This window comes from Lates calcarifer, linkage group LG12, assembly GCF_001640805.2.
Source record: "Lates calcarifer isolate ASB-BC8 linkage group LG12, TLL_Latcal_v3, whole genome shotgun sequence".
NCBI classification, from domain to species: Eukaryota; Metazoa; Chordata; class Actinopteri; family Centropomidae; genus Lates; species Lates calcarifer.
Genome location: NC_066844.1, coordinates 9687702 through 9705356, shown reverse-complemented (window position 1 = coordinate 9705356; position 17655 = coordinate 9687702). Strand labels below are relative to the sequence as shown.

General features: G+C 38.7%; 1 protein-coding gene across 2 annotated transcripts; it reads right to left on the bottom strand.

The window, feature by feature from the left end:
- Positions 1 to 540: 540 nt before the first annotated feature.
- Positions 541 to 14855, bottom strand: si:ch73-267c23.10 (serine incorporator 1). 2 transcript variants are annotated; one of them, XM_018667553.2, is made up of 11 exons: positions 14714 to 14855; positions 14484 to 14644; positions 10258 to 10419; positions 9580 to 9773; positions 7893 to 7972; positions 7641 to 7778; positions 7261 to 7430; positions 5636 to 5726; positions 4969 to 5170; positions 3170 to 3397; positions 541 to 2192 (listed from the first exon to the last, which is right to left on the bottom strand). In XM_018667553.2, the coding sequence occupies exons 2-11, from the start codon at positions 14520 to 14522 to the stop codon at positions 2057 to 2059; spliced, it is 1440 nt and encodes a 479-aa protein (XP_018523069.1). In that variant the 5' UTR covers positions 14523 to 14644; positions 14714 to 14855; the 3' UTR covers positions 541 to 2056. The 2 variants fall into 2 exon arrangements, with proteins under 2 accessions (XP_018523069.1, XP_018523070.1); XM_018667554.2 differs by having other exon boundaries at positions 14484 to 14782.
- Between the last annotated feature and the right edge of the window lie 2800 nt (positions 14856 to 17655).

Sequence of the window (17655 nt, the reverse complement as noted above, 5' to 3'; positions counted from 1 at the left end):
GCTGCAGATCTTCTAGACCATCCTGTTTCTGCTCCATGTCCAGGCTCGTATTCTTTGCCTTTGTCAAGGACCCACTCAAAGCCAGATATTTTTGGAAGGAGTTGGTGGAGCCTAAAAGCAGAACTAAAAGCAGAGTGAATATATCATTTGGATTATTCAGTTAGACAGAGATAATTTTTTTTATATACAGTCTATGACAGAAGCACAACACCAGATACATGCTAATGTTGCTCCTGTCTGTTTTGATATGTAAAGAAAGAATAGTTTGCTAACACATCAACCTAACAACTCATTAAGGTGATATGTCAAACAAAAACAACCAATGCTGCTTTAATAACAGAGAAAAGAAATTGGATTTTTAACTGGAGCATTTCGCAATAAAGCCCTTAGATTTTTTTGTTTACATGCATATGTGCTTATATTCAAGTAAAGTTATAATGCATGAATGAATTACTGCAAACTGTATTTTTTATTTGCAGCATCCACAGTTAGGACGAAGAAAAAGAAGAAAGAAAAACAAGCTAATTAAATGACAAAAGCTCAGTTGTAAATCTGCCTTTATTCTTTCACAGTATTTGCATGATTGCTGTAAATCACAAGAGTTCAGTGTACGGACAGGTTTGCAAAAAAGCCAAATTGCCTTGCTAAATTCTAACATTTACCAGTAACACACACACAAACACACACACACACACACACAAATTGTAAAACCCAATGTCATTTGATAAGCGCCCATAGATTTCATACTTTGATGAAAGGCTAATTACTGGACAATGCATTTTTTTCACTGCTGTTTTTGCAATCTGAATATGAGACAGCCACTGCTTCTGTTTTGATAGGAAGTGGTTTGTTTGAATACTCATTTGATAACGGCTGTTTTAACATGATTAAACAATGATTTCATTTGATAACTGAACATATAAAATGATGCTCTGATAAACATGGTGCATGATGAACTACCTTATTTATTTGTGTTGAGCTTTGCACATGAAATCACTTTTGTAAAAAATGAGTCAAAGCAAACAACTATAAATCAGCTTTGAAAAAATTAAGCAGAAACTGTAAGAGCACTACTAAGAACTCACACCCTGCTTATCACATAGTAACTACATTAAATCACTTTGGCTTACAAGGCATTTGGCCAGTGCTGGTATTTCATATGAATCTGGTCCAATTCATATTCTTTTAACATATTTAACAATTTAACACTGGCATTTCTTACAAAACACATTTGTATTGGATTAGAAAGTAATATTCATTACAAGCAAAAGCAAAAAGAAATATTAAAGCTTTTCCATGTTATTTGGAGTTGTACATTGATGAAATCATCACCTGTATTAGCTAACCAAATATTTTGATTGTATCTGTGAGTTCAGTGCAATTCTGTCACTGGGTTAATTGTACAAAGTAAAACTTAACTATCACATCTTAAAGACACCTTTACATTCATTATCTTGGTCATAAATATTTGGCAGAAACTTAATTTAACTTTGAGTCACATTGCAGAAATTTGTCATGTTTTTTTTTAGCAGTGGTTTACTACACTTGTGTGCTTAATATTACTCTCAATATGTTCAAATATCTCAAACCTTTTACAGACACATACGGCATTGGAAGGCATAGCAGAAAACTACCTCTACCACTTCAGCTTACTTCTATATGCAATTAACAAACCAACCCTTATTATTTATACTGTATTGATAATGGTTGTAATACTGAAACAGAACATTCATATTTTTAAGCATTATAAAAAAATTGGTATTTGACTAAATCTGAATGATAATGTCTAATTAATGAGCATCTGCTACTGACTGAACTGACTACAGTTAATTATCCATACCAGAAGCAGCTGTTATGGCACCTCCGAACCAGACCAAATGTTTTCACTTAACTGAAACCAGCAATAATAAATTGAAACTCCAGCTAAAAATATAAAACATGAATACATTCTGAGAATAATATGTAGGCAATATGGCTGGAGTTTGTGTAAAAGAAAGAATAAGAAAAGAAGAGGTTTGTGGAGGATACAGTGGAGTCAGAGAGTTTGATCAGCTGATCAGCTGAAGTCTCGATTGGTGAGGATCATGGGGGCCAACAGGGTCCAGGTATACAGGGCCAAACACACCCAGCTGGAGGTGATCTTCACCCACACTGCTGGCCACTTGCTAGTTACGGTGTAATCTGCATCAGGGCTGTCAGAGAAATACAACAAAAGTTCTTTCAGTCATTACCGTATCTACTCATCATTTTTTTTTGGGGGGGGGGGGGGGGGTTACCTCTCAACAACAATAACCTTACCTGAAGGCTTTCAATTCAGGTAATCTGGTTAATATATCAGCATTTGAGAGTGACTTTTAGTATTTTCCATTGTGCTTTGTTAAGCAAGATATAGCAGAATGTTTGAACCTTTGAAGTTTTCCGCTTAACGCCTCAAACCAGTTCTGACATCTCAGCTGCCCTTACCTAGACCTGACACCTTAACCATAAGATGTATGCCTATGCAGCAGAGGGTGTCAAGTGCCACAGATATGTAACTGAAAAACTATGAATGATTTGCAATACAGTCCTCCTTTGTCGGGATGTCAGACTGTCAAGACCTTTGGACTGGCTCACAGCCTGTGCACTCTGATCCTTTGCTTATGACTCAGTTATTCTCTTAAATAAAACTCACAAAACCCAGTGAGACTGTGTCTCTCACTGTATAGAGTAACTAGCACACACAAGCATAGTCGAGTGGGTCAAATGTAAACCATGAAACTGATCTGTACATTTTAAAATGTTTAAAACAGTTTATAACTTTATCATTTGCCCCTTTCAACTTGAGAAATATGTTAATTTTACCTTAGAGGAGTAGCCCATATAACCAAGAAATAATGTTATCTTGCTGGGTTGCTGGGTGCTAAAATCTAAGGAGTAACGGGGCTGAGTAACTTTTAATCACACAGACATATCTGCACACAGATACACACCCACACAGGCAATGTGCGTAAGTATGCTACTACTTACAGTGAGTATTCATCCTAAAATAGACCTTTTCATATTCAGCCAGAGCATTGGCTTCTTCTTGTACATGACCATCCAGGACATAGCTGTGGGCAATCAAAAGTGTACCTGCAGCTCAGTACAAGTAACAAAATGTACGTAGTGTGATGAGGGGGTGTGTACTGACCTATACCAGTTGGTGAGGGTCATCATGATGTAGAGTGAGGCCAGGAAGAGCATGAAGTGGAAGAAGGAATAGCTGTACTGAACCATGTCCTGCTCATTGTCCTCCACCCGCCTGGGCCCTGTTGACTCCTCTGATAGATCGGGGCTGCTTCCACTCTCAGCCAAGATGGCCGAGTCTCTGGAGGCCATTGTCAGCTTGTTCACCTGACTGGTGCTGGATGAACGAATGCTGTCGGCAAAACAGGGACAAATGATTACTGTTTGTCCACTTAAAAATATTGCGTTTTTTACAAGCACAAACCACAACAATATGAAAAACAAACAGAAAAAGCATATACATTTTTCATATAACTAGGAAGAAAATTAATACAACTTTTCTAATTGTTTTACTTCTAATGAACATGAAAAACTAATCCAACTTCTTTCAATGGTAATGGTCTTTGCAGGAGTTATTGTTTTAGTAGTTTCACGTTCAAAACCTGTTTAATAAGGGCCTGCAGGCTGTTAACCAAGCTGCCGCTAAAGTTAGCTCACGCTGTTTCTAGATGCTTAGCTTGTTTTTAGGTTAGAATTCCTAGTTTCTCTGATTACTGAAGGTCCAGACGTCTGATGACAAAAACGTGATTTGAAACATTTAGAAAGTATCTGGGTGAAAATGTTTTAATGTCTGGCCATCTGGCCGACAGCTGGCACTTAAAAAAAAAACACTGTGGATTTATTGTACTTAAATGCTCATGTGACAGCAAACGATGGGAACAAATAACAAATAGCTTTGGTGACTTAAATGATTTCAGACAATATGCTGCCACAGCTCTAAAAAAAGAAATCGATGGAAGCCAAAAAAGTAGCAATAACAACAGATTTTTTTGGTCACACTAACAGTGACTAGAACAATTCAGGTTCTGTGCTTCAGACTCACAGCACAGATGAGACACACTACTGAGAACATTGCCACTAGGCTGTGGTGTGTTCCTGATGAGTGGGGTTTAGGAGGTAAAGTTACTGCATCTGTACACTATAGCACAAAAAACATATTATTTTGGTTTGAGTGGAGGGCACATGTTAACAATGGCGTCACGACTAATCAACTAATCAACTTAAACTGGCTTGACTAACTAACTAACTGTATTCAAAATGCCCATCCATAGTAGAAATCCAAAAACCCTTGTTATTATTGACACCTGTGGCCATTGAGTGAACTGCAGTCTGTGTACTGTGGCTCACACTCGTGTGCATATTCAAGCATCAGCAAAGTTCTCACCGACAACGTCAGTCTCTTCACCAGCCCTCACTGTGTGCTTGCTGCTGGTGCACGAGGTCACAGTCTGACTATTGTGGCAGTGCACTCAGGAGCAAATATAAATGAAGATGTGTTTCACCAAATAAAACCTGTGGCTTACATCAGAGGTACCTTTTACCAATGGGTAGGCTAGGCTAGGTAGCTAATGTTAGCAATCGCTGGCATCAAACTTTATTTTTCTTCATTAATTTCATAATTGTAACTTACCTTATCAACTGCAGCCATTTCCTCTTCTCTTTCTTGTCACAAGGAAAGATTTTTTGCTCTCTGATCTATTCAAACTATTTTCACACACTGGTATTGAAAATCAATTATTACATGTATATTGCTCCAGAATCTTTAACCAGAACCAACACTCGCTGACATTATTCCCATGTCTACATTTCTGAACCTTGTAGTTGACAGGAAGTTTGTGAAGACCACCACAAGAACTGACCATGGGATTGTTTGCAAGTATAAGTTATAAATAATATTTCATATCTTAGGGCCAGTAAGCCTACCTGGAGTAGAGGATGCACAGGACAAATATAATAAGCCCCACAATGCTCTGGGCATCCCACCATTGCAAGTACGGGGACGTCAGAACAGGTTCCTCTGTGTTGAGGATCACCACATGTGTCTGGTTCTCTATCTCCAGAGGGGCCTGAGTAGGGGCCGCAATCTGCTGGAAGATACTCAGCAGGCTGGGGTTACATGCTCGATCTGAGAAGGGCAGAAAAAAACAAGCATAATTCTAGACTTTGCAGCATAGTGTGTATGTAGGAATGGCAACAGACCTCATTTTCATACATGTTCCTGATTTTCACACATTCTTGGGAAAAACTTCTTACAAGCACAAGACATGAGATCCATGAAAGCAGCTTGAAAGTTGTACTTAAACTATTATAAATCAATAATAATGCTTTCTGTGTGGCTATTTTTGCACATTCTATGGATTAACTACAGCATGCACTGTAGTTAACTGATTCCTCAGGCATTTTGAACAGCGCAACCAAAAGAATATGCTAATTCCTGAAAATAACTGCAACACTGTATAAAAAACCAAAGCCATGAAACATCCTCCATCCTGTTTCTTGTTTAAGTTTAATAGGTAGCTGTAATTTCTGCAGTCCTTATCTATATCATTATTGTAATTACAGGAATATTTCAAGCAACCAACGGTCTCACCAGGTTCATTAGTCATGGCAGACCAGGTTAGAAACATAGTGTACAGGGTGATGATGGAGGACTGTAGAAGACCTGAACGTGGCTGAGACTCCTGGGGACACACACACACACAGATAAAACAGTCAGAAATTTGAATTTATACATTCTGAAAATTTACTTTGCATATTTGCACATTGAATTGGCAGCTTATATATGCATTATTTCAAAAGGAGCATGAATAATAATATTTGAAGATTTCAGAAATAGTCTATGACAACTGAGCAGCAAAGTCCATTCAATCATGAAGACCATGAGATGTTGCTGAAAGTATGGAAAAAGCCTGTAGTTAAGTTCTGATCCAACTTTCATTTGATAAGGTTTGGAAAAAAAATGACTGCATCCATTACAGTGTCACAACTTTGAACACTGATGGCTTGTGGTACCTATCTATATACATGTATTGTTAGTTTTCTTTGTTTTCCTTTTCAACCAGCTAGTACCTCAACTGAAAATAAGAATGTTGAAAATGGGAGTTTATACATGACTTTCAGAAATGGATATGGCAATTTGAGAAGAGCTTCTTCCAAAAGGAGAATTCCAAGTACAGGGTTAGGCTCCACCTCACAACTTAAAAGCTATCAGCTGCGTTTGGTGTCTGATACCACAAAACACCTTCAGAGTTCCTTCAGTGTCCATGACTTGACAGGTCAGAGCTGTTTTGGCAGCATTAGGGGGGCCTATTAGGCACGTGTTTTTAATGTTGTGGCTGATTCTTGTGTAAGTAAAGTAATCTTAATATATATGGCCCAAAATCACAAGTCCCATATTTGCCTCAAAGGGCTTTACAATTTGTAAAATTAGAGTTACTGCCTCACGGTTGTATGCCTCTGCCAACCAGACCGGTTGCAGTCAATTAGTAGTCAATTCTAAAGTTATAGCTAAAAACGTGTTTTGTGCTGGCACAGTGAACTCAACCTTTGACCACTGAATTCTAATTTGTTTCATCTTTGAGTCCAAGTGAATGTTTATTTGAAGACATCACTGTAAGGCATTCTTGAGATATTGTGTTCATGGGGCCAAAAACATGTTTGTGAGGTCACAGTGACCTTGACCTTCGATTGCCAAATTCCATTTAATGAAATTCCCTTCAGGCGTTCCTGATATATTGCGTTAAAAAAACATGTAATGTCACTGAGACCTTGACCTTTGACCACCAAAATCTAATTTAATAGTCCAATGACTAACTAAGCATAACTGAGAATTTGCTTTCACCAGAATGGATCAGATGTACATAGGGGCAGACAACCCAAAAATCCATTGCCCCTTGCCATAGCTGTTGTGGGCATGGAGGATTGACAACACCATCTATCTTTAGACCATCAACTCAGTAGGCATGTCAATGTTTGGATTTCTCTGCATTTTTAAGAAGTGTGCATGGGGCTGTAGTAAGAGTGATATTTTGTATCACAGTACATAAAGTACATATCACCTGAATGATACAGCGGGGATATACAAAGGATGCACACAGTAACATGAATACTTGCACACAAACAATGCAACAAAACCCAACTTTGTGAACATTGCATGAAAGGACTGCTTATCCCTGAATGAATGTTTGACACTGAAGCATTTTCTCTGTCCCATACCTGTACTTTGGGCAGCACAGAAACAACAGAGGCCACAATGCAGAACAACAGATTGAAGCTAATGAAGAACTTGTTGATGACGCATCCATCAGGCTTGGTGTAGAAGATGACAAACAGCACGATAGCAGTAAATGACAGGATGTAGTTGAGGACTGTTACTGCCAGCAAAGCTAAAATCAGAAGGCAGAAACAGTAACCACTCAGATATAGCCATACAAGGAATTAATACATCTCAAGATATTTCGTGTCTAGCCCATGCATCCACAAATATTAAATGTTTTTTCACTTATTTCAGTTGTGAGCAGTTGTCTTTCTCCATAATGTGCTGTGTCTGCACATTTTCATATACGTGTTGCTGGACCACAGCTTGACTCACTTACCTACATACCAGCCTCTGGAGTTGCCAGTCTCCATCTTGTCTACCCACGACTCATTCCAGGAGTGGGCGAAATCCACCAGCAGCACCAGCTGGATCAGAATGAAAAAGAAAGCTCCACCGGACCCTACAACAAACCATGCTGCAACACAGGAACACAAGTCATTCAATTACTAATCTACTACATTATCAAACCTCTGTGTATATTGGATGTCATGATCTGAGTTGCCAAAAGTGTAAAATATGAAGTTCTTACTGTAGGTAAAAGGCCCATCTGGAATGTAAAAGGCACCAACTGTAACTGCCACCAAGGCAGCAAACTTGAAGAACCAAAATCTGAAAACAAATTGTTAACTAACAGTTATAGTGTTCAGAATGCAAATAAACATACCTCTAATAAAAAGAACTGCTTTAGCAAGGCAAGTATAACAATTTTAGGAGTTATATTGAGAGTACATCTAATTGGGAACCCTTCAAGCCAAACAATGTCCAAAGTGTTTCAGCTAAAGCTAACACTAAGAATGAAATGGCAAAAACACAAGAATGATGATCTGTCAGACAGATGCCAGGTGCTAATGTAACTGCAGTAAACATTTGCGGTTGTTGCAGTTTTATTTTTAAGAGGAAAAAATATGTGGCTCAGAGAAGCAGAAAAAAACACTGCAGAAAATACACTGTCATTAAGCAATATACTAACAATATACGATCTAGAGAGCCAAAGTTTGTTTTGCTTTAGTGAAGACTGACTGTGTGAGATGAAAATTTCAGAGGCAATCAGGGCCTTGAAAGTTGGTTTGTCCTTATTTTCATCTTATCAAAACCAAGATTGTCTCTGTTTGAATGTTAATCTGAAGGTTGGTAGATCTCAAAACAGATGCATACTAAAGCCTCCCAGATGAATATAGGTTAGAAAGTCACATTAAACCATGTGGTCAAACCCTCCATCCACTGCAGTAAGTAATGTGTTGTTGGTGTTACAATGCATTTGGAAACTATTCAGACCCCATCACTCTTTTCATATTTAGTCATTTTGCAGCCATAGGCTAAAATTGTTTAAATTCATCCAAGATGAGCTACAGAGATGATGTGTGGAGACTGGAGAAACCTCCAGATGGACAACCATCACTGCAACACTCCACTGATCTGGGCTTTATGGTAGAGTGGCCAGACAGAAGCCTCTCCTTTATGAAAGACACATGAAAGCCCACTTGGAATTTTTTTTTTTTTTTTTTAAAAAGCACCTAAAGGTCTCTGAGACTGTAAAAAACAAGATGATTGTCTGGTCTGATGAAACCAAGATTGAACTGTTTGACCTAAATTCCAAGTGTTGTGTTTGGAGGAAAGTAGGCAGTGATGGTGTTTTCAGTGGCAGACAGAGAGACTGGTCTGGGTTGAGGGAAAGCTGAACTGAAACTGGACTGAAAAGTACAGAGAGATAAACAGGACAATGACCCTAAGCACACAGCTAAGACAACGCAGGAGCAGCTCAGGGAACACCATGAATCTCCTCAAGAGGCCAAACCAGAGCCCTGACTTGAACCAAACATCTCTGAAGAGACCTGAAAATGGCTGTCCACTGACAGTCTCCAACCAACCTGACAGGTTAGAAGACCTACAGAGAAGGATGGCAGAAAATAAATAAATCCAGGTGTGCAAAGCTTATTGTGTTATACCCAAGAAGACTCGAGGCTATAATCACTGCCAAAGGTCTGCTTCAACTAGGTGTTGAGTGAGAGGTCTGTACATTTATGTCAATGTCATATTGTGATATTCCATTTATTCCTTTTTAAAAAATTAGCAAAACTTTCTAAAATTCTCATTTTGTGATTGTGTGGTATTTGGTGTAGATTTATGATATGGAAAAAAGAATTTAAATGCATCTAGAATAAGGCTGCAATATGACAAAATGTCTGAATCTGAATGCAGTGTGCTGGAGTGCTTACCCATTGTGGATGGCAGCACGAGGGTCTCTGCTATTCTTGATGTTGATCAAAAGAATGGAAAATCCCAGGAACCACATACTCATGCCAAAGCAGACACGGTACACAGCTTTGTAGCCCACAAACATTTCACAGTTGACATCAGCCTGTATTTCAGGGATAGAGGAACCCGCCCCTTCTTTACAAAAGCCTGGGATCTACAGAAAATCACAAGAATTCACATGTTAACCTTATAAAGCATCAATAAACAAGTCCAAACACACAGTCAGCATCATAACGAACTATCATAGGAAATACTGACCTGATGTAGGTTTTTTTTCTCATCAGAGGTGATGAATATAAATTAATCATGGGATTTTAGACAACATCCTCACTTTACCTTTAGTGCCTAAAACATTTGCAGAGTACTGAATAATTTAACTCATAATCAAAATAATTCACCTTCACTTCACCTGTCAATGGGCTTCATGTTTAAGTGTAGTGAGAAGTACAACTGTCTGCAGTTTATGGTCTAGTTCTCAAAAAAGATCTACGAGTTGACATTGCTTTTCAGCACCAAATGTATTCATTACATAAAGGATTAATGCCCATTCTGTATTTGACAAAGAAGTAGAGGGTTACTGTGAATAGAAATGTTTTTCATATTTATACATTTACTGTAGTTCCATGATCCTCTCATACCCTTTTGAGCTGCTCATCCACACCCGGCGACAGCATGATGCAAGCAACAATGGTCCCCAGCAGCAAGATGAAGGCGTAGATGATCCTGGTCACTGTGGAGTTTCTGCTGCTTGGACAGCAGCTGCACATCAGACATGTTGCACTGCTGCAAAGGCATGACGCCTGGGGAAAAACAAAATCACACTTTTCAGCATCTGAAAGGGGAGCCATCTAGTGACAAATTTAAAGGAACAACCTAAACAATTAAAAACTCAAGGATACAGTGGTACTGTATAATATAAATACACAACATCTGACACATGCTCTGGCACTCACAGTCATGAGCCAGCCCTATAAGCTACTATAAGCTTTATCAAAGAGGAGTTTTAAGCCTATTCTTAAATGTGGAGAGGGTATCAGCCTGATAGGTGAAGGTTTTGTCTTCCATTCTAGACTTGAAAACTCTAAAAAAAAAAAAAAGTTCTAGCGGGATGACAGGAATCTATGAGCTCTTTAAGCTACAATGGTGCCTGATGTGGTGCCTGACTCTTACGGGTTTTTTTTAAGTGAGGAGGGGGATTTTAAATTCTATTCTAGATTTTACAGAGAGCCCGTGCAGAGAAGCTAGCAGAAAAGGAATATGATCTCTTCTACATTATACAACAAAAATATATTTTAGCAACTGTAAGGTGTCCTGTCCATTTGCATATACAGTTCAAATGACAATTCAACTGTTTTCAAAACTTATCAACTGACATGTAAACTCCTTTCAATGCTTCCACTTCAGCTGCTACTTCTAACCCTGTAAGGGTTGCCCTCCTTTGAACAAAAATAAAGACTCTCAGTTTAAACTTGAACTGGGACTAATTTCTATCAGAACTTCCACTTCAACTAACACTTCCAGCTCAATTTATCACCTACAGTTCAAATGATATTTCAGTTCCTTTTAGGCTTTGGCCATGGACTGAAACTTCAACTCCTTTCAGCACTTTCATTCAACTGATGAAATTTGATTAATTTCATTCAGTGATTACACTTAAATTTGACAGTTCAGCTTCATTCAGCACTTCCATTTAACTGCTAATTCAAATATGAGTGTTTCCAATTCCAGTGCCACTTCAACTACAGCTTCTTTCCACCGCAACATTTCAGCACAGTTAAATTTTCCTAACAAAATTTAGCCTTTTGTAGTCATGAACTCCTACTGGTGGTGCCCTTTCTTAGTGATATAAAACATTTTACAACAAACCAGTGTTACAATCCTAGTGAAATTTATCAGAGCATAAAATCATTCTCACGTCATTCTTTTCATAAGCAAAAAGGCTGAGACTAATGGCTTTTCTCCGTATGTAAATATGGCACATCAGCCTGGACATTATCAAACCATCATCTGAAAGTCATCTGACGATAACTGACTTTGGGTCTGTGTCTGAAAAAACTGAGGGCTCGAATCTGCTTTATAGCCTCTCTCACATTCAACCCTTTGACTAATATACCATAGTACATATTGCACACCTTGACCATGGGGTACGAAAGAGACTTTTTCAGTGACAGTGGTGTAATAAAGATAATTGTTTCAATACAACACCCACTGCTGGCACCAAATCCCTGAAATTCCTCCTGAAACTCATTAGTGTTGTTAAAATCCTCAAGTGATGCTGGAGGGTGTCTTGTATAACAGAGTCTAGAGACAGACATTGAGATGGAGATTCTTAATATTTTTTTGTTGTGTCATGCTGACAGGTTTATTGCTTACTTACACCAGGGATGTGTTATTATGCTTCACTGTGTTTGCCATTTTTACAATTATAATATAAACCATTTTGTTTTTCTCTTACTGAAAAAAGACCACTGCCCACAATATTAGCAACCTGTCTGGGCCTCCAATATTTACAGGAGACCGGCTATTTAAAGTCAGTGACACAGTGAGGTGCCATGGCAATGCCCAGCCAATGTAACCATACAGTCCACCACATGCATTTACAGGAAACCAGCGAGAGTCAGTGGGGTTTCACATAAATTCAGGCCAGAGAGATATGTGTCAGACCAGTCAAACACAAAATATACAGTGATGGAGCATAATTCTGTAACTGCATGCTTCACCTCTCACCAGATTTATTCAAAAAGTATTTTGGGGTGGATTGTTATGAAATAGGTTAGACTGATGGATGAAGCTTTATTGATTTACTCTTCTATATTTTTGTAACTGTAAACAAATCCAATGAGAAGACCAAAACCAATCATATGTTCTGACCTTGTCTGTATCATTTAGCCCCATTATTTCCTACTGAAGTTTCTTTTAGTAGAAATAGTGCACTTTCTGGGGACTAGTTTCAGCTGCAGATTTTTACACTGCACCTTTGGGGCAGTATTGAGTTGGCAGTTGAACAGTTTCTGTGGGATTGACTCAAAATAAACTGCTGTGTTTGTGCGAAATGCAGATTTAATTCTTTTCATAAGACATACAGAATTGTTATGCTAAGCTGTAATGCCCAAAACTAACACAACTGGAAAAGGTTCCTTTCAATTGCAACAACTATGGATTCTGATCCTGCAACACGCCCTTTACTATAGCAAAACATGAAGTGTTAAACTGAGGGGCATATCTAAGTCAGAGGGTGGGTCCCTTCAGAGAGAAGACTACTGATGGCCTACAATCAGTAAGTTGTTTGACCTACTAAAACAGCCTGTGTATTAATTCACCATAAACCACTATCTACACTACTTTAGATACATCTCTCTCTCTCTTTCTCTCTCCCCCACTGATAACTGAGTGGAGTCAAGCAATAAGGAGGCCCAGAAGATTGTCAACAAGTTAATACCCCTGCCAGCCAGACAAGGTCAGCTTAGCACAACCACAGACTAGGCCAGGCTAATGTGTGCCAGATAACTAGGCATATGACCAAGCAGGCCCTTTGGTGTGAACCGAAACAAATCCTGGAAATTTGTTAATGAGCATAAAAGTGACAGAAGTGCTGTCCTCATTTTTGCTCTACTGTGCAGATGGGAGAAAGATAGTGCTGAAATCACAAATCAGCTCATTTGTTTGTAAAACGGATGACAATTTTCATGATCTATTAATTTAGTTTAATTCATTTATCAAGTAAAATAATCTCTCTCAGAATATCTCCTGGTCACGTCATAGAAATGTGTGGATTTGTTTCTTTTCTCTATTTCACTGTAAATCACTATAAATTCAGTAAAGAAATATGTCATCATTAGACAACTTGTGATGCATATTTGCATTATTTTTGACATTATATATTAATTGTGAAGCTGTTAAATGAACAGATGAACATATAAAATAACTGAGTAAAGCTTTTGTGCTGTCCAGCATCTCAAGTCTTCCATCCTTATACAAGATGTTCTTGAAGTAACTGTTCTAACCCTTGCCATTTATCCACAATGAATCTTCTCCCTAGATTTGGTTGCATACTTTTCTGTTCTTGTCTTGCATTACAGAAACACATGCATCCATTACGCTGACAATATTTCTGAAGACAACCCTTGTTGTTGGCCCTGTACAACACGACAACAAAGCGGAGTTAATCCAGTTAATCACGTGTAAGCAGATGACCAAGTGCGTTATGATTAACCCCTTACTTGGGCTTCAAGTTTTGTCTCCTGTCCCTCGAGTTACAAATATTTTTTAAAGTAGCACATTTTAAACGACTAATATTTAGCAGGTTAGCTACAGGTTGCTGACTCGCTGACTTTGATACACTGTGAGTGAGTCCGCATAGTCAACAAAAACAAGCATTATTTCTAAAATGTGCTCTGTACTCTGCAAGGTGTCGGTACAGATTTCAACATTCACTCTACGCATCTTCTTCAATAAAATGTCAACCGTTACCCGAGAAAAGCGCGAAAAACGCCAGCTAATGGAGTTCGGCTTTCCTTTCTTCCCCAAATATACAAGCGGCCAGGCGAATGAAAACAGTTAAAGGATTTAGTAAAGGAAACTGAAAGACAAGAAGAAATGCGAACCGCTTTGTGAATAACCCACCATTAAACCCGAGTCGCCGACTGAAGCACACGTTCTTCTGTTTAATCACAACCCAAAAGCAAGGACTATAATTTTAAATACCAGATATTTCAGTGGAGTCTGGCGTTTTCTTCATACCGGGATAGACCTGTACTATATTGTGGAGCGATATTACTTGTTGCTCGTTACTCTTCATGTCGCTACATTATCTTACGTTTCCCCTCAATTTAAAAAAGTCTTTATTCGCAATATTAGAACTTACCCAACTTGCGAAGGAAAAGGCCCCCAGAACAGCTCCCATGGCTGTCCAGTTTCAGTCATAGATTGTATAGGTTTCAGTGCAGGAGCGGACAGTCCGTATATTTGTGTTCCTCCTCCCGTTACTTTCCCTCTGTCCCTCCAGGATGGATTTCAAATGCAAACCTGGTGGTTAAAATGTTTCAGCTGTGAGGTATAAGGACAGGGTAGAACATGAACAGTTTGTATACTGACCCAGTGCTCTGTAGTTGGCTTGAGAGGCTGTTATGGTTTTTCCGCTCAGTGCGCCTGTGACAGCGTCAAGATCGGTTACGTCACATCGACGTTGATCTATGAACTGCACACCGACCTGACCGAGTACACCGTTTCTCAAACCCAGTTTGGATGAAACCACACCCACTTAGGGATGACAAAACGTTGACTGCTGCATTCCCATGGAAACCACGCTCACGCAGATGCGGCGAAATATGTCAGGTAAAACAGTTTGAAAAACAGTTGACTGACGATCACAATTACACAGATATGACGTAATTTATCTGTTAATGTTAATGTTAAGTTATAATAACTAATGAGTTAATCTATTAATTGTTGCTTAGCTTACACAGTTTGTAGCTACAACCTGTCAGACGTTAACAATATAGTAGTCTTCTGATTTAACACCATGAAAAATTAACATTTAACATTTCACAATTAACAGATTACATCAGCTGTGATCATCAGTCATCTTTGAAATGCACTGTTCTGATCAATATTAGGCTGTGATAAGCATAACTGGCTAATACCTCATGATGCGATCACATATATATTATAAATTTCTGAAACAGGGCGCAGACACAAACTCGAGCAAAATATCACACACAAAGCACAAACACAGACGGACAAGTAATTTTACTTACATTTTTTGCAACTGTGGTGACTACAGGCCCTGGTGCAGACCTGGAGCATCAAGGTATAGCAGGTGTGGTGTGGAAGAGAGGCTGAATACCTAATTTGTAGGAGGAACACAGAAGCAGCAGAGGGAGTTGTGTAATGACCTATCATATGAGCTTCTCTTGCCTCCTATAAAAGCAGCCACATGGAGAAAGAGAAATTAATATACACTTCCCCGATTCAGTGGCAGAAAGAACAGGCAGCAGGTTGCATGTTGGTGCAGCAGGTACTGGGATATCAGCTGGGCTTAGTGTTGTTGTGCAAGCAATTAGGTCACAGGCAAATTCATTTAACTATTCTCAGGGCAGCTACGTTATTCCAGATGACTTTACTGTTAAACGTAGAATGGGACTTCCCATGATGCTCTGTGCTCTTATCTCCCTCTCCATCTGTACACATTCATATCCCATAAATGATTGTCACTAACTCCACATCTTATCTCTCCTGTAGTTTTGTACTCTCTCTACTCTCTCCAGCAGGTATTTCTGCCTCCTGAGCTGTTGAGTCTGGATCTGACCATCTATTGCCCCCATTAGTATAATTATTATTATTCAATGTGGCCTCTTAAAACCAAGTTTTTTCTTGCCACTATTGCCTAGTGCTGCTCATGGTGGGAGTTGTTGAGTCTTTGTAGACCTGCTCTATATGAAAAGTGCCCCGAGATCACTTCTGTTGTGATTTGGTGCTGTATAAATAAAACTGAGTGATTAACAAGACTGGACAGAAAAATGACGACTGCATTGATCTGGAATTATCATAGACATTTATGCTGAGTGGGAAAAAAGTCCAGCCTCACTGCTGGCGATTACGTTAAGATAAAATCCGTCTTGAAGAGTTCAAGTTTCAGCTCTGACTCAAGTGTTCTTCTCTGCATTTGACCTTAGGTTTGATGTGTCCTTTATACATGTTTTACAGTAAATCCAAAGATAGTTATAAATCAGACTGAATTACCAGATTACTAGTTAAAGTTGAATCAAAAGTGAAAGTGGACAAGTCACCTGTCACTTCTGTCGCTAGTAAATCTGATTTAACCACTAGGTGGAGACAAATCACCATCAAAGTTTCTACTTACTTAGGAGCTGCAGCATACTGTAAACATTTTGCAGCATCATATATTATAAATCTAGGTTTGATTTTTGTCATTCAGCCCATGCATGTGTTTGATAAAAAACTTTGAGAATACATGAACAGTAAATGCTGGTTTTATTTTTGTGCCATGACTTTGTGCCACATGCCTGATAGATACATAGTATTTGCAATATTTTAAAATGACCATTCAAATAGATCCAAGTGAATGATTTTACCATCCTTACAGTATCATAAGATAGGTGGCCTCATTTGCATTATGTAAAGTGAAAGAACCCAAATGCAGTCTCTGATGATGAATCACAAATAAACAGAGGCCACAGGTGGTTGCTCAAAGGACGAGAGGATTATAGGTGCATATCACCTATCAGCGGTGGCATTTATTATTTTATGATTCAATAAAGTACATGCAACTTAATGCAATTCTCGAGCAGCTGTGGTCAAAACACCTGTGCCAGAAATGGCAAGCAGGGAAGGAAACTAAATTTGCTCTGTGCCAGCCCTACAAACTGCTTGCCAGTTTTATTCTTTCATCAGCCAAGCTGAAGTTAAACTGGAAAGAAAATTCACACCATCAGCAGCCAGTGTACATTACACAGAATACACCCAATACTGCCTGAAAAGCTAATAACAGCACCTATGCATAATGAATAAGCAAAGCAGCAAGGCTGTTTCCTCATCATAAAACTTTTCTATCATGATGCAGCAATCATAAAATATATCTGCTAAGTTCCCAAATAAATTAAAAATCTCTATCCCTATGACAACTATGAATGTGAAAGTGAAACGCCTTTCCAGCCTCTGGAGGTGAGTTAACATCACAAAACACACACACACACACACACACACACACACACACACACACACACACACACACACACACCCCACAGGTTATGACTTCATGTACTACAACCCACAAGTACTTTCAACCTACAATAGTGTAGGGGTGGACTCAGGTCATTAACACAACTCAAAGGTTAAGCATTATCTATGCATTTCTAACATTTGAGCTGTTTACAGGTTTGCAGTCAACATATCTGAAATTTGATAAATGCTGTTTAATTTTTTTCTTCATCAAAATAACTCAACACACTGTAAATTCCAAAATATTATGCCAGTTAGGTGAGCATAATCACACAATTTCCACTTATTATAAACTA